The 23,869-nt window shown below is 39.5% G+C and overlaps 1 protein-coding gene across 1 annotated transcript; it reads left to right on the top strand.

Moving 5' to 3' along the window:
- Positions 1-19,030: 19,030 nt before the first annotated feature.
- On the top strand, positions 19,031-22,150 carry LOC139724893 (lysosomal proton-coupled steroid conjugate and bile acid symporter SLC46A3-like). Its single transcript, XM_071636016.1, has 3 exons — positions 19,031-19,976; positions 21,256-21,390; positions 22,143-22,150. The coding sequence occupies exons 1-3, from the start codon at positions 19,031-19,033 to the stop codon at positions 22,148-22,150; spliced, it is 1,089 nt and encodes a 362-aa protein (XP_071492117.1).
- The last annotated feature ends 1,719 nt before the right edge of the window (positions 22,151-23,869 follow it).

Raw genomic sequence — 23,869 nt, forward strand, 5'->3', positions numbered from 1 at the left:
GTCGCTGCAGCCATCCTTGTCGTTCCAATCGTATTAAACGGGTAATTTGAAACAATCATTGCTTGCTAGAATGCAGATGTATTATTTTTTTTTAAAAGTTGTGTCCGTCTCTCGTTGTAATTAGTAATTTAGTTACTCTTCATACCATCAGAAAACTCGGATGACTGGCAAAACCTCTGCTCGTGGTTCGACAATGAACAGTCGACTATGTTTAGGACTTGTTCCTGGAACGATAATTATCCCATGTTTTATCACTCCCCAATACAGTGGTGTATGACTCTAGATAGGACCACAGGGTAAGCAATACATAAACGCTTGAACAACCATCTATTTCCCTGTCAGGACCAAGTGAAACAAAGACTTAGCATGCTGAGGTAAATTATCTTAACAATAACCATTAAGTTTCTCGAAGACAGTATAGTGGAGATAAACGAGTGATGTTATGTCTCTTACAGTTGTTATAGCCAATGAAGGTATAATGCTGCTATGGTGTACATATGATTACAGGCTTTATACTGATCCAACAGCGAAATTAAAATAGTACATTTCTGGTTTGTTTGTTTGTTTGTTCTTAAAACACCCGAGGAAATCCTTGACAAGTCATTGGTCTTCACTGCTTCATCAACGCGTTGAATCCATATTGTTACCAATTGTGTTAGTATACAATGTATGTGTGTATATAATATTTCATATCTTTTGTAGATATTTATACGCTTTTCATGTTGTTCTGATTTGCTGTTTACTGAAGTTGTGGAAATTAATTAACGAATAAATTATTAAACACACTAAATGATTTGCTGCCTCACGGGTTTCCCCCCTTTTTTCAGTATTCTTCAGGCACTCTCACTGAATCTAAAGAGTGACGAGGACTGCGTTCCGTTGGACAAAATCAACGAACTGACTGCACATTCTGCACAAACGTGATCTACGGACTACTGCTTCTGAAAGACACGGCATGTGCGGATCTATGGGATGGAGAAATTCAGTCAGCAATACGGAGAATCACGCTGCCATTACAATCTACGTTCGATACAAAATGCCTCAACGACCCCAACTGAACATTCTTTTGTGTAAAGGGTTTGTTATGGTCAATTTGCGTTGATAGAATACGAAAAAGCACAGTGATCGCTTTGCCAGTTTATACACTGCATGTAGGCATGTATACACTAACTCATATTCCTGGAAATATCCTATTATGATTTTTTCCCGATATTTTACATAATGCATGCCTATACGGTGAGTCTGTAGGTGACCATACCTTAAAACACATTGCTTGATTGAGATTTTTTTCTGTCTATTGAGATGTACACTGCAAAAAGTCCGGTGTTAAATAGTGAACACCGAGCTGGTGTTAAATTTTCGGTGCTCATTTATGGTGTTAAATTAAAACCTTCGGGTGTCATTTCCAAATTTTAAACTGTTTTTTGAAGAGTTTCCTAGTAACTGCACTTCTTGTTGATTTGTAATTTAAACATGACGATCAAGAATTTTACATTAAAATACTAGATATTTGAAAAAATGTGAAAATAAATTTACACCACAGTAACACCAGCTGGTGTGGTCTCTTATTGAAGCTGGACGGGTGTTAAACCATTGATATTAACACCAACAAATATCAAATCAACACCATGTGGTGTCATTTTTGAATTAACACCAGTACAGTGTCAAATTAACACCAGGTACAGTGTCAAATTAACACCACGAAGTGTCAGGTGAACACTTTTCAACACCATCACAGTGCATTTTCAACACCTGTGGGTGTGGTCCTCTATTGAAGTTTGATCGGTGTTAGATTTAACACCCGTGGTGTTAAATCTAACACCGATGTTTTTACAGTGTATGTAAGAAAACGAAAACGACCATTTTCTGATGAAAGACTTTTAGTTTTATCAACCAATACAAAACATGAGGCCTGACTGTCTTGTCGAGTGACTCAGTTACAAACAATACAGATCGAAAAAAAAATCCTATAAATGTAATATACCTTTTTGTCAATGTTATATTGGAGATTTCGCTGCAAATCTCCTTTTTTCACATTGTATAAATACCATGTGCCACTGATTATGTTGGCGATGGAGAGAGTTATACTTGAACTTAAACGTGACCAAACCTGATATTAATGACATTATACTATCTCGGGGTAAGGCTGATGAGTCTGTTGACATGCCATTTGTAGTCTGCCACTCACGAAGAGGTGTTGAAAGTAATTCGTGATATATTCGTCTTTCCCCCATTCCCCTAATATTCATTTTGTCTAATTACCATTTTCTTCTAATACGCAGTTTGGATCCACCCACTTGGCTATAAATATCGACGAATGCATTTTATCGCTTGGTTTAACTACCATTTTGGCAAACTTTCATTTAGTCTAATAACCAGTTAGTCTACCTATCAATTAGTCTACTGACCATGGTAACCAGTTGGTTTAGTGGCCACTTAGTCTATTGAAAAAAAAATGGCCTTATTACGATTTAGTCTGAAGCACATTATGTCTATTTGGTCTTATTCAGTTGTTACACTTTGTCGTCTTGCCATTCACGTCCAAGTCCTGGTATTGGTACAGTGTTGCCAGGTTCAACGAATGAAATTATTACGTCAAACTTATGTCACCTGAGACTCATTTATCATTTTTGAAGAAATTATCGTTCCCCCGAGGTCACGGCCATTAGAGGGCGTTTCAAATCCGCGCGAAAAACCAACACAACACAAAACACGGAAAAGTGATCGATTCAAAACGATGATGCATGGCAAATTATGCTTACATTCGTTTGATTAACGTATTCATTTGAATAACAACAGTTGTAAACGAGTTTACAATCTCAGTGGGCTAATATTATCATAAAACCTTTGTATTAGAGAAAGTGCCGTCACGTAACACTCACCATACTCGATGGCGCATATAATTAAAACGTTTTTATTCAAAGATGACTACTGAGTATGCTATATTACAGGGACGTGGACAGCGGGGGAATGTGGAGTATGCACCCACCCCCCCCCCCCCCCCCCAACTCACAAAGTGGGGGATGACATGTATAATCATCCACTCCCCGAAGTTTCGCGTATTTTTTCCTGTTATAAGTCGTATTCTTTTCATAATGATTATCATTATCATTATCAGTAGTAGTAGTAGTAGTACATGTATCATTATAATCAGTATTATCATTATTATCATAGTTATTTTCCTTATCGTCATCTTCGTCATTGTCACCTCGTCTTTATTTTCATACTTCTGATACTTAAATATGATTTTCTTCTGCCTCTTATGGGACGGTGTCATTAAATATCATAAATTATAAAGAGACTATACAACGTGGACGGAGTAAATTCATAAGTCTTACTGTTATTGTTACTACTACTTTCTGTATTACAACTTGTCTTGTATTCTTGAAACTAACACATAGTAAGCGAGCGTCTTTGTCGTTAAAGGGTGCGTCAGCGTTTGCGCTTTAAACAAAACAGCATTGCACAACACTGAAACGTTCGATTACTATATTACTGAATATAATTTTTCTAACTATTTTGATTGAAAACTGTCTCAAAATTCCACCAGATCGTTCAATTTCAATTGTAAAAATCAAGTACTCCCTCGAAAAGGAGAGGAATACCCCCTCCCACACTTTCCCCCGTCATTTTTCCTATACATACTATGCCCATGTGTGTGTGTGTGTGTGTGTGTGTGCATGTGTGTGTATTTTGTGCGTCCGTGTGCGTGTTCTGTGCGTGCGTGTGTGTGTATACATGTATATAAATTATTACCTGGAGCTGTTTTTACAAAGGAAAATCTTTTTTGAGTTTGGTTTCGTTGAAAATAATTGTTCCTTTTGTGAGGAAACGGTATAGAAACAATAAACATTTGTTTTGGGATTGCGTGTATTTTCATTTCCATTTTAAATGCTGACTCACTGACGGTTATGATATTATTACAACACTTCATTTGCTACGCCATTAAAACGAGAAAATAACCAGAGACTCAATTGTTCAGTGGTGAAGTTTGTTTGTTTTGTTTTTTTTTTTCATTAGCGAGCTCAAGCACGCTGTATAACACCCACCGGTAGATGGCGTTAACAACGCCAAACTATAAAGCACTCTGTAAAAAAAAAAAAATATGTAGGGCAATTGCCACCTCAAGACAGTTTGAATACGAAAAAGCAACATTAAAGGATAAATTGACATTACATTACGCGAAATGGGAAAACTATACTTCATGAAATACCGGGTTTAACTATTGCATCTTGTTAAGATACATCTTTTGTATTTACCTCAGCGAATCTATATAGAATGATTCGAATCTCCTGAGTTTTCAGCTTTGCCCGCTCCACTTGTTTATTTTCTCTGATCCTCATATCATTAAAACTTAATCAAATATCATTTGGTTATGAATCTCCACTTGCATAAGACCCTGCGAGATATTAGTCATTATGATGTTCATAACTGGTGAATAGGATACATTTTAAAGATTTTGAAAGTCCATCACCTCTCACGTTTTTTGTATTTGTTTTAGATAAAATCTTTATTCAGACTGGTGACTCCTTTCCTCGAGTATATAGGAAGGCTGAGTGTCTTAGAATTATGTATATTCCATTTCTGTATGAGGTGTTTATTGTACATTCATGAATCATGTCAAATGTGTAAAATTTATGTATGTTTTATCTATACTACTTTGCACACAACCTTTTGTTTTCCGTTAAACATTGCATCATAGTTTTATTTTGTGTCATTACAATGTAACAATTTCATTTGATTTGTCTGAATAAAGGCTATAAAAAGCGTCAAAAAAAAACTCTCAAGACATGTCAGAGTGCAGCTCATATCCACCAATACAGGTAGAGTTTGTGTAGTCCATGTCGACGGTTAAACAGACCCTTAGACTGCTTGTTTGGATGACTCCATAGAATGAAATAATCCGCGAACTTCGTGTTTCATCCTCAGTCATTGATTCTCCTTACATTTTCGGTTTTATCGCAAAAAAAAAATATATATATGGTAGGATGTTTTGTGAATCGACTGATCTGCACATATGCATCTAGTGTGATATCTCGAACATTTTTAAAATCACTGCTCCCAATGGTAAACTTACCTTCAAGTCTAGTATGAACTTTCATATAACATATATATAACTTTTCTTCAATTTTCCTGAATGTTCATACTCACTTCTTCACCAAATTTTGTCTTTTTTTTTTCAAAGTCTAAAAGAACTGAAGGAAGTAACACCTAAACTCTTAAAACTTATGAAAACTAATACTAAACCGCTTAAAACGCGTAGTTGTCGAATCTACTGGCATTCGACGTCGTCTATCGGATTTTCGCACTGGACTCCTTGGGATCGGTCGTGCAGGGTGGCTGATGTCACCTACATCGTCACCAACAGGTAGGGCATCAATGTCGTCATCTCCTTGCCGAGGTCAGAGTCAGGAGGGTAGTCATCTAGGCGTACCTCATGGTTCACCTTCTTGAAGAACGAAATGTTCGTTCTTGTGAAAGAGTTACCTCTCCTGGAGGATGTTTCACGAAGAATTTAAGTCTAATTAAGATTTTGATTCAACTTGATATTATGGTAAGCTGTGTGTGACCTTAATTATATTCTAACTTTCATATAAGAATTCAATTTTGGAGATTTTTTTCATCAATTGAAAAAATAAAGTAGGGGACAAAGAGGTTTGGGGGGTAAATTTTGATAACAATATGAAGTGGATTATGAAAGCATGGGAAAAATGAAAAGACAAACCAGCGGCATACCATAAATTTAAGTCGATCTTCACTTTTAATTTCAAGTTTGACTTAAATTCTTGGTGAAACACCCCCTGGCTACGACCGAGTTGCTTTTTTTTTTTTTGCAGACGACAACCAGTGGTCTGTGGTCGAATGGAGAGCTAGACTTTGACGACTTTGGCTGCCTGACCATTATGACATTACCTGCTTTCACCTCACCGTGTTTGCCCTGTAGCTTTGTCAGCATATACTGCTTCATCCTGTTCTTTTGACTGATGTCTGTGTTTCCTCAGATCAGCTGAATACCTTAAATGTTTTTACATTTACTCAAATTTTGTGGAGCAAAATGTAACAAGAATGAAATACTCGTATACATGGAAGTTGTTCATTATAACCTATATATTGTAGGTACCATTTAAATGAGTTGTAAAATACTTCATTTTATTCAAATTCAAATTCAAATTCAACTTTATTTTCACCTCCATCAAAATGAACAAAGAAATTATGTACATTGCATATGCACGGGATATTTGTGATACAGAACAAAATTTGAAAAGGTACATTAAAAAATTTTGAAAATGAGAAGTAGATGCGATTACATCTTTGTTAAATACATAAAGCGTATAATACAAGTCAACTAAGGATGAGGATGGAAGTGGAGGGTCCCACTAAGAAGCAAAGCTTGTACGATATGGGACCCTCAGAAAATACACAAAACATCAATATAAAACACAATAAACGTACCGATGTCAACTGACATCAAGATGATAGGGAAGAGAAAAGGAAAGAAAAGGAAAGGAAAAAAAAAGAGGGAAAAAAGAGAGAAAAAAAAGGAGAAAAAAAGGGGGAACTACAGCATGTGCCATCGTGGACAAGGTCTCAAAGCTATGTGCAAGGTCTCAAAGCTATGTGCATTTCAACCACATATTATTTAGATACTGAATAATGTTGACAGAAATTACGACAAAATCATGAACAATCACATAAGTGGCTGGTTAAAAAGCCTTATGGACATTAAGACACTTCACAATATGCCTATAAGATTAAGAGAAAATAAAGCACCCAAATCTTACTATATTGTGACAAGACAGTTTGTAGTCTGGCTCATTTTCTCCCAATGATATATCAAAGAAAAGACATAAAAATGCAGAGACACCACACAAGGACAAAATGGTAAGCATTGGTTGTGTGTCCTATTAGAGATCACCTTTATGTTCACTAAAAACACAAAATTAATGTGCACATCTTACATTAACAATTTACATACAATATCGATGCAATGAAAAAACAATCAGATCTTTTATCATAAGTATAGTATTCATTACATAAAGAATTTTTAAGCAGCTATGTTGTTTAGTGGGTTTAAAAAGGGTACGGTATATTCCACTGATGTGAGTGATAATAAGGTAGCAAGCCTACAAAACAAACTGATGATCAAATTGGCAGGAAATGAAAGAAATACACCGTACAAAACTAGCAAATGTGTTCTATTAAAATCAAAAGACCATTAAAGGGTCGTATAGTTTCGGTTGAGACCTAATTTCAGGTTTCTAACATTTTTAGGTGAGATAATGAGAAACCTCTTATGAAATATGAAAGAGCATGTAATTCAGTAAGGAATTTACCATTTATTTGATGAAAATTGGTTTTGAAATGGCTGAGATATCCAAAAAAGAGCGACTCTCATAAAGTGTGGGACCCACACTTTATTACGATCGCTTTTTTTTTAATTTGTTTTTGGATGTTTCAGTTATTCCAAACCCGATTTTCATCAAATAAACTTTGAATTCCTCTTAAAATGGGATGCTCTGGACTATATCATAAGTGTTTTTTTTTTTTTTTGGTATCTCGCACAAAAGTTAAAAGCCAAATTCTCATCTCCACCGATACTGTACCATCCCTTTAAAGCCGCCTACTCCACGCAAATCGATAGCCATCTTCAATTAGAATGACATCTATATAAAACGAATGCGACAAAATATAGGCAGTCAACAGAGGTCTAGGGGTCAAAAAAAAATAATGGGGCGAGGAGGGGGGAGGGCTATGAAGTGTAGAACCAAGAACACCAGCGTATAAAAAGAGGACCATCAAAGTGGTCTTGGTTACCCGCTAAAAGACCAAAGGGAGGATGGCAACCAATACATGGATCATATGGTCAAACGTCCATGGTCATCGAGTGTGGGACATCATTATGGTGGTGCTGGAGATGGGAGATCCCTCGGAGTAGTATCGTAACTAGGGCACGATGAGGGCACGATCATCACTGACCAGGAGATTGACAGCTAGTGATGTGGGGCGCTAGCTCGTGTGAAAGCGCACCAACTGCAATCAGCAGACAGCCAGGAGTAACAGGGTGGTGCTCAGTGATGGGTGGATTCTCATGGAATGGACGAACATCATCGGTGATATAGGAAGTCTGCCATCGTCGAACAGGAGACTCTTGTCTGTGAGTGTAAGATCACCAGTAATGGCTAACCAGGTTACTTGAGAGCACAGGATCTTTGCCGAAAACACTGGCGTCGTCACTCATACATCTGGTACCAGTAATCTTGATGCCATTTTCTCGGTCATGCAGGAGGATGTCTTCTACAGATTGGCAGCTGTCTGCATCATCTAGGGGAGCACCGTCGTGAACAGTGGAGACAACATCGATGATCAGGTTCCCATCATCAGAGACAATGTGGAGAGTACTGAAGATGTCAGGACCACTGTCAAAACCATGCGGATGATATGTAGGAGCTGGAATTCCCTGTTGTCGGAAATTGTTTCAGCGCCATCTGTGGGATCATTTCGTAACCGGCTAACGGTTGATCGCATTGACTAGTCATTTTCTTCAAATTCGTTATGTGCTTGTAAATATCTGTAAATAAACTGTATCATAATGTAAATAACACAGTCTGCAAGAATCTTCAGCCTATTGAAGGAGGCAGAATTAACCAGAAGAAGAAGAAGAAGAAGAAGAAGAAGAAGATCTGATGATGGTCAGGGGGTCATCATCGACTGTGTGGGAGTCGTTCTGGGATGATGGACGACTGTCCATTAGTTATTGTTGGACTATCAAGATCTGCACCAGTGTCATAATCAACCACGAAGTTTTACGGACGTTGACGCGGTGCTTGCTAAGCGGCAAGCCTACATCGACTAGGGAATTCTCACCGTCGTCGATCAGGGGATGACAGACAACTGGAGCATCATCCAGGGAGTCTTCTTCAAAATGATGAATACCGACTACAGGGAAATCTAGTCTGCCTAGTTCATCATTGTCCATCCTCTGGTCTTGATTTTGTCTATATCCACAGTGCACGGTTGCGTTGTATTACAGGGGCAGTCTAGGCGATTTTTATAATATTTCACATCATGTAGTCCATAAATCGATAGTTTCATATTTGGATTTATGTAATTAACAATTGACCATCGACTACATTGCAATTATCTACCCTAAACCTAACGAGAGGCCTGTAAACCTGTATTGCAGATAGCGTAGCTGATGCAATGTATAGGCATACGATTGAGGAACAGAATTTTGGACATGCGCATATTTTGCCGACGGGCACTGAGGTTAGCAGGCAGAAGGCTAGACTCTACCATGTCCAAAGAACAGGAGCAAACATCATTAATTTCCCGCAAATATTCACAGTGAATGGACTGAGGTCAACATCAAGATCTGTCACAGCTACACCATCAAATTGTAGCTGTAGGCCATTGGAAGATAAACTGAACTCTGTGAGTCCTAAAACACTGCATACTATAGTTCATATTCAACCTTTCCGCTATACTCATGCATTCACGAACACATTACAACAAAGCTCAACAGTTAATAATGACTCGGTAATCGAAATTAATCTTGGTCCGCTTCTCAAATTCACGTAAATCATAGTACATTCAGCGGCGAGGTTTTTATAACCGAGCCCTATTCTTCTCTGTAACAACCGCCGATAGATGGCGTTAACAACACCAAAATAAGCTCCAAAACAACATACTGGCATTGAGCAACTCTGCGTGTCCTATTCGTCCCGAACTGTCAAACGAGCCATCGCAAAACCAAGCCTACTGAAATGTTACATGCTGGGGAATCTAGATTCTCTGTGAGCATCTATTCACATACAGTGTCAGTGTCAGTGCTCCAAAATCTGCCATCCACCTGTAATTAGTCCTACTCCAGAGAGAGTTTGATTATGTTAGAGTTCTGATTAAGAATGCTGTATATCGTGAAGATGCGATTTATTTGTTCGTACATTTCATCTTGGTAATGACATCATCAGACAAAAAACTAACACTCGTTGAAGACGAAACGTCGGCGGAGTCATTCTTTCATGTCCGCCGTGTCATGATTGTTTCTGCTAGATTCAGTATAAATGTCATACATAATACCAATCTTGAAAATTAACACACATTTTCATTGAGCCCAATATCAATTGAATGATTGCAGCTGATGAGTTGTATCAACCCTGCATGCCCTCCACAACTTTTTTCACGCCATGTCATTGGACCGAAGCAGCGTCCCAACAGGCCCCCTACTGTTAGCAGTTGTCGCAGTGGTGATTGTAATTACTGTACATCTGGTGAAATATTCAAAATCGTACAATCACTACAGGCATGTCGTACACGCGTGCTTAACCTCCAGTTTAACGTTACCAGTGGATATCTACCTTATCCAGCCTTGTTGGTTTATAAGTGAAACACAGTGGACTCGCAACTGGACGGGAATGTAAGAGTATTTATACACCAAGAAGAGGGCATAATTATTTACGTCTGTTTGACTAGCAGGTTAGTGTACGTCAAATAAAGTAAAAGTGAGATTTGAAAAAAAAAAGAGAAGCTTTTTGAAAGAGTTCAAACATAATTGTTTTCAGACCTACTGTTCCATTGTCAGAATGACAGATTCATCATGGATATTCAAGTATTCAATTAGTATTGGGCAGAAGCCCAAAATGCTTTGGCGGTATACATTTTTCTACTTCCCTTCAAGCAACTTTCAATTGACCTTTGACTCTATATGGCCAACAACATTCCTCAGATAATCTTTTTCTGGTAATGAATATACAAATTTTCATCACTTGGAGCCATTTTCAAACGTGGAGAAGTGAAATATCTGTATTCGCATATTTTCCTTAGACCTTTGGCCCCTATGGCGTATCCGACAGAAACGTCATGCAATACGAATGCATGCATACATGTATTCCAAGTTCAATAATGTGTCTACATTGTGACACTTCCAAGGTATGGAGAAAAGAGTAACTTCAACATAATATTAAGCCTAAAGGCCCTGTCACACCTTTGCGGGCAAGCCACACGGACTTGTTGCGTGTATGGATTTTCCAGCACGCAGGCTAATTTTCTATGAGTCGACAAGGATTTGGGCTAGTTTCGCGTGCGTCTTACATGCTAGACGTGTGCTACTTACGTTATACTCGCGTTCTAGTTACGGCTTAGTTGCATGGGAGTTGCCTGCCAGGTGCTACCGCTACGGACCTTCTACTGGTGTTCTGCGTGGACCCTGCTGGCAATCCCTGCGACTCACCCGGAACAAGTTTGAACATGCTCAAGGGCCCGTCACACCTTCCGGGCAAACCTTACTTGTTTCAGTATAAAATTAATACAAGAACACTACTTTTGAACAAAAGATTACACAAAACGAAAATTGTTGACTCTGAATTGTGTACCTTTTGTAAGCAAGTGGAGGAAACGCCAGAACATATATTCGCCGAATGTCAACATGCATGTGATTTTTGGGAAGAGTTTTTGAAATGGTGGCATACAAAGTTTGACATAAATCTACAATTGAAGGAAGAAGAGATCTTGTTCGGTGTATTTGGTGGAAGCCAGCATAGGCCCCTTTTGAATCACTGTATAGTCATAGCCAAACAGATGATATATGTATGTATACATTTGGGTATTTTGCCAACATTTGAACTGTTCTGGTCAAAGCTGAAAATTATATATATGACTGAGAGGCAAATTGGTTTTCAAAATAGACAACTAAGTAAATTTGAAAGGAAGTGGATAAATCTGCATGCCTCCTTGACATGACATTCTGGCCGTTACTTTTCTATGGTACATATATGTGATATTGATAGCATAATTCAATATGTTATCTATGTGAAATTTTAAAGAGCACAAACTTGTGTGCACCTGCTAATTTTCCCTCTTTTGTGTATGTTTTTGGTTTTTGGTATGTATAATTATGTACAATGATTATTATTGTTTTTGTGAAAGGATGGAATTAAAAAAAAAAAGAAAGATAAAAAAAAAAAACTTTACTTGTGACTTGCAAGAAAATCCCAACACGCAACCCGTAACACGCACACAATTTGCGTGCGCGTATCACGTGCCAGGGCTGTCATGTCGATCTGCGGGGATCTCCCAAAAAATACTCTTTTTTGCCCTGCACTCTCTCGAACTCTCTATCATAGCGTGAACACATGCCACCAAAATGACACAAAATAATTGAAACACTCTTATAAATCAGGGATGGTAATTGTTTGATTTAGTGTTGCTTGCGGAAAGGGGGGGGGGGGGGTCGAGCCCACTTTTTCTGCACATAGGAAGCCACCACTAAGGCACCCACCCCCCCCCCCCCCCCGCCGCCCCCTCCGACACACACACACTTTTTTTTTCTTATAACCCCCGGAAGTTCCACCACAACTTTAAAGTTGGAACGCGGGTAAGGCCTTTATATTGGCTTGTCAGCTGAACAAACCTGGATGTTAGAAAGTTGCGCTGAAGGCCACTTTTTATTTTCCTTCTTGTTAGCTGATGAAACTATAATAAAATAAAATGCACCCCCCCCCCCTTTAAAACAGTGGCGCCGACCGTGATACAAAGAGAAACTCTTGTTGTTGTAATCCCACTGAAAGAGCAATGCAAATGTATGTGTATTGTAAAAAATAACAAAATACATGTTTTTTATTAAACTATACTGCAGAAAAAAGTTTTATGTGAATCAGATAACCGAATCCGAAAATTTTATCAAAAACACTTGTAAAATAATAAGAATCCTATGAACGCACCTTAAGGCCGTGTCACACCTTTTCGGGCAAGCTACGCGGGCTTAGGTGGCGAGGAGGTAGTTTCCAGCACGTAGAAGATTTTCCGCGGGCGAACAATAATGTTTGCACTTGTTTCTTACCTACTAGACGCGTGCTACTTAGCTTCTACTTGCGTGCATCCGTGTGACCTGCGTGAGAGCTTTGAAACCGATCCGTTTTCTGTTACGAGCGACTTATGGGTACTGAGAAGTACCTGCGTTGGAGTTGCCTAGGTCTGCAAGGTGCTGCCGGTATAAGGGTCTCCTACTGCAAGGTGTTCTGCGTGTACCCCTGCCAGCGAACCCCCACAACTCACTCGGAACATGTTTTGAGCATGCTCAAGGCCTTGTCATACCGTATCTGGAGAAGTTTTGCGGCTTGACTTGCGGGGAAACAAACTCTCCGCAGTTAGTCCACACCTGACAGTATCTAGCGCGTATCTCGCCTGTAGTTGCCCGGAGATGCTCACGCAAGTCCGATTTAATCGCAGCCAAGTTTTGAGCATGACCAAAACTTTTTCCGGGTGAGTTGCGGGGATGCCCGGAAGGTCCACGCAGAACGCCAGTAGGAGGCCCTTAGCAGCAGCACTTCGCAGGCAACTCCCACGCAGGTATTTCGCAGTCCCCGTATGCAGCCAAGATAATGACATTCCGTGGGACTTTTGCCATTCCTTCAGAGGAATTCCTTCACTGAGTTGTCAGCCCCCACGCGACTGGTGCAAATCATTATTCTAATATTTCAGAAATACGACGAGCTAACGCCTCCAGCAATGCACCCGCTGACATGACTGAATCTTTTAATGATTTTTTTTTTCTTCAATCTAGCAAAATGTTTATAAGAGGTTGGCGTGACACGAAGTGTTGTGCATGTTAAAACCTACTTGACGGGTAACAATGAAGTGCCAGGAAAAAAGGCATATAGACAGCAATTTGCAGTTATTCTTTAAGTGTTTCGCAGTGAATTCACATTGGTACAGGGTACAGGATTGTGTTTTGAAGGGTAGTACGTACAGTAGAAGCCTCATATCCTACGTGTGTGTGTATATATATATATATATATAAATTGCGTGTTGTTGATTGAAATGTGACAATATGGTGATTTGTGATGGCATATGGCCTGAATTATCATTTGTGAAGACACACCTGGTATGCTTAATTTCATGCTATGGCGTACACAGAAAGCACTCTCTGTGTGTTTGAAGGTATACAACACTTCTGATATACGAGTGAAGAGGACTATGCTTCCCTTGGTTTGCACGCATGATAAGTATTTTTGCTCTTTGCTGTACTAAACGTTCGGTATTGGAATGGATATAATTGTTAAAAGCGGGTGATTTTTCTTTTCGAATGATTTTCAATGTTCTTGACACTAGTACACGCGAAATAGTGAGTTAGGTCTTTAAGATTTCCGTTATCTAAAAAATAATATTGTGCAACTGTACATGTAGTTTCTTGTTGCAGATTGGGAAGGAACGGTATATTTTTCTTCGAGCGTTTCGTCCGACGAGGCGAAGCCTTATTTTTTTTTTTTTTTTTTTTTTTTTGGGGGGGGGGGGAGGTGGGTAGTAATAAAGTTAAGAAAGCATCAAGTTAGTTCGACTGTTTTTAACTAACGTGGTTTGTGTGTGCTTGTGTGTGTGTGTGTGTGCGTGCTCCAGGAAATCTGGAAGAATAAGGTTGTTATCGCAACCTGGCTTTAGAGTAGGTGATGAATGTGTGTGAATTAATTTTCGTTTGCTTCGTTAAGAGTTTCTTCTTCGGAATTTGCAAACGTTTGTCTACAAGCTTCAGGACTTCTTTTTCTTTAGATAGGACTTACGTTCATGTCCACTTCTCTGTTTATTCGGTATCACAGTAAGTAACCTTTTTTTTTCCAACGGCTCATTGCACTTAGAAAAGTGATGTTCGTATTTTTTGTGTACATTGTATTTTGTGTGTACTATGCCAACATGTATGCTCCCCTTCGTCCTCTCCTCGGCGCCTGGTGGTGGAAGGTTATTACAGACCACTCCAAGATGAGAAGCTTATTGTTTGTTTGCCGGGCGTAATTCCATTTTTATGCCTCCGCCACGAAGTGGTGCCGGAGGCATTATGTTTTCGAGTTGTCCGTCCGTCCGTCCTTCCGTCCGTCCGTCCGTCCGTCCGTCCGTCCGTCTTTCCGTCCGTCCGTAATGAATTTTGTGGACAAGGTAACTATCAAAAGCTGTTGAGGTATCCTAATGAAACTTGGCATGTATGTGTATTAGGGGGTGAAGTTGTGCCTATCAACTTTTGGGTGCACGTGCTCAAGGTCAAAGGTCAAAAGGTCAAGGTCAAATACATAAAATTTCACTATTTCCACCATATCTATGCAATGCCTGAAGATATTTTCTTGAAACTTAGTGTATACATGTATTACCCAATTTAGATTCTTTGGTGAAAGTTTGGGTCATGAGGTCAAAGGTCAAAGGTCAAAAGGTCGAGTAAAAGTATTAAAACTTCTTTTTTTTCTCTGTAAATTGGAAAATTGTTCAAGGTATCTTCATGGAACATAGTATATACATGTACTGACTGGCAGTGATTATCTAGAGAATGTAGGGTTCATGGGGTCAAAGGTCAGGGGTCAAAGGTCAAGTGCAACACTTCAAAATTTTACTATTTCCCTCATGTTCATGCAATGCCAGCAAGATTAGTATTCTTTTTTTACACTTGGTGTATGCATGTGTAACCTAATAGAAATTCTCTGGAGAGTTTTTTTTTTTCTTTTTCTTTTTTTATTGCCTCAAAGGTCAAAAGGTCAAAGATCAAGTGAAAGTGCTGAACTAACTTTTCCCTCCATATCTCGGAAGTGGCTCAATTTATCGTGAAACTTACTGCATATCTATGCATGTTCTTCCTGAAAGTGATTATCTTATGAATTTTAGGGTCAAAGGCCAGATGAACATGGTAACAAATACTATTCAGTACAGAAATTGCACTTTTTCTCCATACCGGTACCATGAAAATTACTCATTGCATTAAATGTATGAATGGGTCAGAGTCAAGTTAAAGTCCTTAAATCCCCAAATACATGCTCTCCTATTCATCCAATTAAACCAAGGTCAAGCAAGGTGAACATTCAACACATTTGTGACAAACTTGTCATTTCAATATTTTGCCAGTTTTGTGAAAATGTAATCACACATTGTCCACATGAACTATCTAGACCTATTAGGAGAATCATGCATTATGGCGGAGGCATACCAGTCGCCATAGCGACATTTCTAGTTTTATTTTTTATTTTTTTAGATTAGCTGGTACGAGCGAGGCGCTGCTTTCCCCCGATGTCGTTGGCGCATCAGTATCGAAGCACACTGGGGTATGGTACTATGAAAAACTGGTTATTTGTTATCTCTCGGAATAAGATATCGCGAACTCTTTTCCTGCGGTTGTTATTATTACCATACATATACAAGTTAAACTTGTGATGAAAAGGGGCATCACAAACATGGTCTTTATTCCTTTGTGCTGATTCTTGATTATATTAAGGCCCTGCAACACCTTTCTTGGCAAGCTTTGCGTGTGACGTGCGAAGAACAATTTTTTTCTGCCCGGAGGTCCTCGCAGATGGCTTACACATTACAGTATACCTAGCACTTATCTCGACCGTAGTCGCCCGGAGTTGCGCACCCAAGTCCTATTTACCTGCAGCCATGCAAGTTTTAAGGCCGTGTCACACCAGCCTTGCGTGCGACTTGCAAAGAACAATTTTGACTACCCGGAGGTCCCCGTAGATGATCCGCACATGACAGTACCTAGCATGTATCTCACAAGTAGTCGCCCGGAGATGCGCACGCATATTTTTTCACCCGCAACCGTGTTTAGGCCCTGTCACACCTTTCCTGGCAAGCTACTATGGATTTGTGCGAGTCAGCGCAAGTGTCTTACTTGCTGGACGCGTTATACTTGCGAGTATACTGTGTGACCTTTGTACCAGTCGCGTGGGGGCTGACAATTCAGTGAAGAAATTCCTCTAATGGAATGGCTGAAATCTCACAGAATTTCATTATCTTGGCTGCATACGGGACTGCGAAGTACCTGCGTGGGAATTGCCTGGGAAGTACTGCCGCTAAGGGTCTCCTATATACTGGCGTTCTGCGTGGACCTCTACGGGCATTCCCGCGACTCACCCGGAAAAAGTTTTGGTCATGCTCAAAACTTGGCTGTGGTTAAATCGGACTTGCGTGAGCACCTCCGGGCAACTACGCGCTAGATACTGTCAGGTGCGGACCAACTGCGGAGAGCTCCGGGGAGTAAATTTGTTTCCCCGCAAGTCAAGCCGCAGAAGTTCCCCCGCACGGTATGACAAGGCATGAATGAAAATTGCAAACATTCTTGTTCGCCGCTGAAAATCTTCTACGTGCTGGAAACTACTTCCTCGCCACAAGCCCGCGTAGCTTGCCCGGAATGGTGTGACACGGCCTTAAGGCCCCGTCACACGCGAGGGCTGATGCGAAGGAATCAATCCGACTTCAATGGCAGAGGTCCCACAGAATGTCATTATCTTGGCCGCAGCCGACTCTCAACTACCCAGTAGAAAGGCAGTAACTGACCCTCAGCATGCACGCAATTTACTCGAATATCTCGCCCCACGTCAGCAGAACTGACCAGGTACACGTATGTTGACAGTATCGACATCATTCCTTGCAAATAGGCACAGATACGGGCCTCCTACTGATGTTCTGCGTTGACCTCTGCTGGCAATCCCCGCGACTCACCCGGAACAAGTTTTGAACATGCTCATAACTTAGCTGCCCGTAAATCGGACTTGCGTGCGCACTTTATGGCAACTACGGGCAAGAAACGTGCTAGAGGTACTGTCGGGTGCGTGCCATATGAGGGGACCTCCGGGTAGCAAAAATTGTCTCCCGCAAGTCACACGCAATGCTTGACCGGAAAGGTGTGAGCATGCATTGTCAAAACCTGTTCCGGGTGAGACTCGGGGATTGCCCGCAGAGGTCCACGCAGAAAACCAGTAGGGGGCTCATAGGGGCCGCATCTCGCAGGCAATTCCCACGCAGGTAACATGCAGTTGTAACGCAGGTACTTCGAAGTGACCGTACGTCGTCAGTAACTAGAACTTATTCCAGTAGAACGCAAGTAGCACGTGTTCAGCAGGCAAGACGAAAGTGGCCCAACTCCTTGTCTGTCCACAGAAAATTATCCTGCGTGCTGGAAAATCCCTACACGTAACAAGCCCACAAGACTTGCCCGGAAAGGTGTGACGGGGCCTTTAATAAGTTTGTGAAAGTGATTATAATATGTCAATATGCAATGTTTTCTTAAGAACACAAAGCTTACTTTTATATCTTTGAATACTATAAAGGTTTTTGGTCTTATTTTAAAAGAATTAAAGTGTTTTCATTGTGTAAAGATAAACAGGCAGTTTGTCTGTTTGTTTGTTTGTTTGGTTTTTGTTTTTTGGAAGGAGACGTATAGTCTTGAAGACAGTGTCACTGAATTGACAAAACATTGGGAAGGGAAGCGGTATTTTCACACGGATCCTTCATTTTTTTAAAGCCTGTGATTCTTTCAATAATCATTATTTATTTGAAGTGTTGAATCTTTGATTTTGGAGAACAATATTGTAGATTTGTGCGTATGCTTTTTAATGACATAGAAAGTTGTGTTCTGAATAATAATACGTCAACTGGATATATCAGGATTGGGAGGAGCGTCCGCCAAGACGATCCTCTGTCACTCTGTGTTCATTTTTAGGTACAGAGACACTTGCACTCCATATCAGATATAACCCAAAAATAGTGGGAATAAAGTTTAGTGCACAGGGGGCAAAAAAGCGTTCTATGTTTGGTGATGATTTTGCCGTGTTTGTGTCAAGATCAATGTTTTTTCTTATCTTGCAAAGTTTCTAGATGATTTAACGATTTTCTTGTCTTTATCAACTATGATAAAACATATGTGCACCCAAACTGCACCAACTGCATCCATACCGGAAGTGCAACAATTTAGAAATATAGAGTTTGTATCTATTTATCCCTTTATGGGAAAATTCAGATTTTTAAGACTTATGTATTATTTCAGTTGTTATATACTATGTTGCTGTTATGTTGCTGTGAAGTATTTCAATAAATAATGATTGGTCAATAATGCTTTCTAACCACTGGTGTTCATTTTGCACATTTTTGGACAACCCGGAAACATAATGCCTTCAGCAACATTTCGTGACGGAGCCTGGAAAAAAAAAAGTTTTTGATTCTTCACTTCTTCTGTCACCCACAGAATAGTCGGTGATTTACTCTGCAACGACACTGTAAGATGGGAGACTCAGTAGAATACATCAGCGAGGCGCGCTTCATAGCAACAGAGCCAATCAACTTTTTGATAATGGCTATCCAAGGAGCTCTCACCACCCTCAGGACGATCTACGTGAAAGAAAGGCTGACACAAAATTATAATTACTCAATCAATTACAACCTAAACGGCTCATATTGTTATGATGGGAACATCTCTGATCCCCTCGAGAGAAGTATACAATCCGAGACGTCCTTTTGGAGTATGTGGCTGGCAGCCCTCCCCACTTTTCCGCCAATATCAACAGCACCATTCCTCATCGCCGCCTCAAGCTTCATCGGTCGAAAGCCGATCCTCATCATAGGTGCGGTATGCCACCTCATTGCTTCTGGCATCTTTTTCTTGGTAGCATTGTTTGATCTGCCCCTGTACTTAACTCTCCTTGCCGCCATTGTGCTTGGATTGTGTGGGGATGTAGATACTGTCGGAGCGGTGTCCGCAGCTTATATTACCGATTCTTCCGAGGGTACGTCTAGAACACAGAGGATGATCGTTCTGTCACTTATGAGTGAGGTGGGATGGGGATTTGGTCAAACGCTAGGAGGTTTGATCCTTGGTTATTCCAATAACTTTACCTTCAGCTTTGCTTTCCCAGCAATAATGGCTGCCGTCAACCTTGTCTACACAAGTTTCCCTAGATTAGTCTTGGAAACAGTACCTAAGTGTGAGTCTTTCTCAGCGGGTACTATTCTAAAGAAATCTTTTCATAGTCTGGCTGGGTTTTACACACGCTTCGAGAAAAGCAAGAGAACACAGGTCATCATTTTGATCGTCATCCTTTGCCTTCATCGTTTTGTGAGTGAGGGTATCTTCGACGTCGTCGTAATCTATGGCCTAGGAAAACCTTTCTGCTGGACAGCCACGTTTGTGGGATTCTTTAATGCCAGTGTTGCTCTGATTCCTGCTGCAGGTAAAGAAACAAAATGAATGAATTCATTACATTACACTGTTTTTGGTTCGATAAAGGGCTGCATGAATTATTTTGTGCTACGTTTTCAGGCGAGACTCAATAACTTGCGTTAGAGGTTTGTGTTTCAATATGCCCAAAAGCATCAATTGCATTTATGCGAAATCTGGTAACGAAAACACTCTCACACATAAAACCCACCAACTGCCCTACAACTCTATTACATTCGTGTTGGCTGTATTGTTATTATTTTTTTCGGGGGGTTGCTTTCGCTTGCTGGCATCACAGAATATTAACATAATTACACTCAGGTGATGATGTCTAAGTCTTTTGTTTTTTTCTTTCGCAGGCAATACACGCTAATTGCGTGGTTAGTGTTTTTTTTTTTCTTACACGGACACTCATGAGAAACAATGAGCCCTAAAAAAGTGAACACTTAAAGCGCACGGATCAAGAAGATAAATTATTTTAATGAATTCACAAAGCGGCACAGGAAAAGTTAGTGATTCTCTCTGACTTAAAAACGATAGCTTAAACGCAAGGGCCCATATTCACAAAAATTGGTTCATTTCAGCACCATGATTTAAATTTTTACGTGGACCAATTATAGGAAATGGGCATGCCCTATACACAACTGTCAACTGTCGAACTGTTAAACTGTCAAAATATGCGGGTAAACGTGTGGTTATTATTGGATGTTTACTTACGTATGCATACAAAATTTGCATATTACACGGACTCAATTTCAAACCTGCTTCGTTATTTTTTCTTTCTATTCCTTTTTCTTTTTATAATTGGTCGAATGATGGATCCGGTAAATGTCTGGATTTATGTGTGTTTTCAGAGTCGTGGAACCGTGATGATGACAGAGCTATCATTATTTCAAAATGAGGTGTAACGAAAAAAAGACTACACGTGTTATACTTTAAGCATTTTGATAAGGCTTTCCGTCCGCAGCAGTGAAATTCCCTCTTCACATCTTGTGGGACGGTAAGTCATAAGTTACATCTGAATGTGACATACGTTCCCAGACGCGCTTGCCTTTTCATGTGCTCGTAGGCTGAAGGCCTACGAGTAAGAGATCGCACATGAAACCTATTTTCCGTATAAAGAGATTTTCAAATGCGCTACATTAAATGACTTTACATCGTTTGTCACAAGTTTACGAAACGTTAAGTATGAGATGATCGTTATGCTATGTAAATAGATTATACATGTATATCGATGTCAAAATACGAACATTAAAACACAGCATTTCAAAGAACGGATATTCACATTCCAGTTGCAACTATAGTTACCAAACCGCTCCTGAAGTGTTTCTCCGAGAACTGGTTGATACATTTCGGATTCATCTCGTTTATCGCCCAGCTGATCACCTGTGCCCTGGCAGTCAATACTATCCAGCTTGCCTTCATTGGTAGGTACTATTGTATTTACAATGAGACAAATAGTTTATTCGATTATTTTTTACAATCAAATCTTCACGTTTGGCCTGAAGGGAAGCATAGGCCTACCAACATTTACATCCAAATAAAACGCCTTGTGCCCGGGAGAACGATGTAAATGCACACAATTCTATGAACTTATGAGCCTCTCCAGCGTTCGCGTCAAGCTCCCGGGCGCACGACGAAAACCTACATGCACTAGAGTACAGGTATCGAAAACAGTTTGAAGTTGAGAATAACATTAGATATACAAAACTGCTATCATGGTATGATATGAAACAAACGAATCTTTAAAAAGGTGACTCATGATTTCATCACTGTTGTCTTGCCGATTGGCGATGATATCAACGTTTTCTATTCAAGTGTATCCTGCCGGTTTTTTTATTTGGAAGATTACCAGTGTTGTACTGTGTAATCAATACCTTTCAAAGCTTCGTCGATGACAATTGCTGACAATGCAATCTCAATTCTTCTTATACATCTAAAATTTCCATTTGAGAAATTTCTGATAGGTCTTTGTAAAGGTGTCGGACAATTGCTTTCATATTAACTGTTCCACTAAATTTTAAACGTCCTATGGTTTATTAAGATTTGAAAGTTTCAAGGAGGGTCAAAATATATCATTATAGGCTGCACTAATTACCTCCATTTTCTAGCTTCTGCTCTAGGTCTCCTGCGCATTTTGCCAGAACCTCTCTGTAAAAACCCAATCTCACGTCTACAGTCACCTGAAGAACGGGGTAAGTTCCAGTGGTTTTATTCTATTGAATTGTCAGTCTAATGCTCATTTGGATACTCTCAAACATGAGTAACCTTTCGAAACTTTAGGAAAGTTTCATTAGTATTATATTTCGAGAAAAGATGGAACGCGGAGTGAAATAAATATTTGATTTTTCTTATTAATTCGATCAAAATGTCAAAACTTTGGCACCATAATTCAAGAAAAATCTCTAAGAAATTGAATGAAAGGTCGTGGAAAATTGGACATTGCTGTAATAAAACTTATATATTTTCGCATTACCATATTTTTCCTCAAGCATAGATATGATACATATGTAGGTAATGATATCATGGTGTCGTAAGTATGCATTAACCAGCACATCGCTGTTCTTAAAACTCTTTGCTTGACCAAAAATGAAAAAGAATGTTTCAACTAATGTGTTACATCTTAAAGTTCTATATTATACATGTAATTTCATTCTCTTCTAAAGAGTCGTAATGAACAGAAGCAGCTTATTGATTATCGACCAATGCCATAAATGTTATGTTTTTTTTAATGTAGCCAACAAATTGAGTTTTAAGTTGAAGTGATGACATCATTACCATATCGAATTTAAGTTTTCCCGAAAGCACGTAAAACTCAATACTTTCTTATTGTGCAGTTTTCGTTAATGACCTATAACGCTGATATACATTCTTACCGTACACGACGATCATTCTTTAGTTCCTTCATTCATTCATTCATTCATTCCCGTTTTATTTTAATTTCCAATCTATATACATGGGTAATACAAACGTCAAAATGATGGTATATACTTGTAACATAGTATCACGTGATCAGTAGGACTTGATGGAAATGGAAATTGAGGGGCTGCTAAAAAGCGATCTTGTGTAGTGCAGTCCAATCACTTACTTTGATACGTTACATTTTATAGACGAATGATCATTACAAACGGATCTACACTTCCCCATTCAATTAGTATTGCCAGGGTAGAAAACATAGATAAGTGGTGGAACAGCTTGTTTCATGTCTTGTAAAAATCATGATAGTAAACGATACTAAACATAAAAACACTTGATGTTAACCTATAGCGCAGCTACAACTCATTACAAAGTGTACTGAGTCAATGATAGATAACACGTTTGTTTGTTTCCACTACCAACGGGTTAACAGTCTTTTGAAAGATTTAATTCTTGATGAATTACATCCATTTGATTTGATTTATTGCAGATGCGGCATTCGCCATGCTAGCCGTGGCATTATCAACATCTATGGGCTTGTCCTTTTTGTTTTTTGACGGACAATACACCTATACCGTAAACATTGGCATGACTCTGGTCACCCCTTTACCTCGCTGGAGCAATTCTTGTGATTCCAATCTTATTGAATGGGTAATTCGAAGCAATTTTCCATAGGAGTATGCAAATCTATTTCATGTGTAAAGTTGCTTGCGTCTCGTCCCTTAGTTTTCAGTTCCCTCCTTGAACAGTGAACAGTCGAGTATGTTTAGGTCCTGTTCCTGGGACGGTAATTGTCCCATGTTTATCACTTCTCAGTACAGTGAAATCTCGACGAAGGTCCACATAAACGCTTGAATAACCACAACACTTCCATGTCAAACAAAGTGAAACAAAGACTTATCATACTTAGGAAATTTAGCCTGCTAATGAACATCGATTTCTCAAAGACATATACTCAGTAACAGATAATGATAATTATATAATAATGTA

This window comes from Diadema antillarum, unplaced genomic scaffold (genome assembly GCF_040938485.1).
Source record: "Diadema antillarum isolate AM-2024a unplaced genomic scaffold, OU_Dant_1.0 seq00000002_RagTag, whole genome shotgun sequence".
Taxonomy (NCBI): Eukaryota; Metazoa; Echinodermata; class Echinoidea; order Diadematoida; family Diadematidae; genus Diadema; species Diadema antillarum.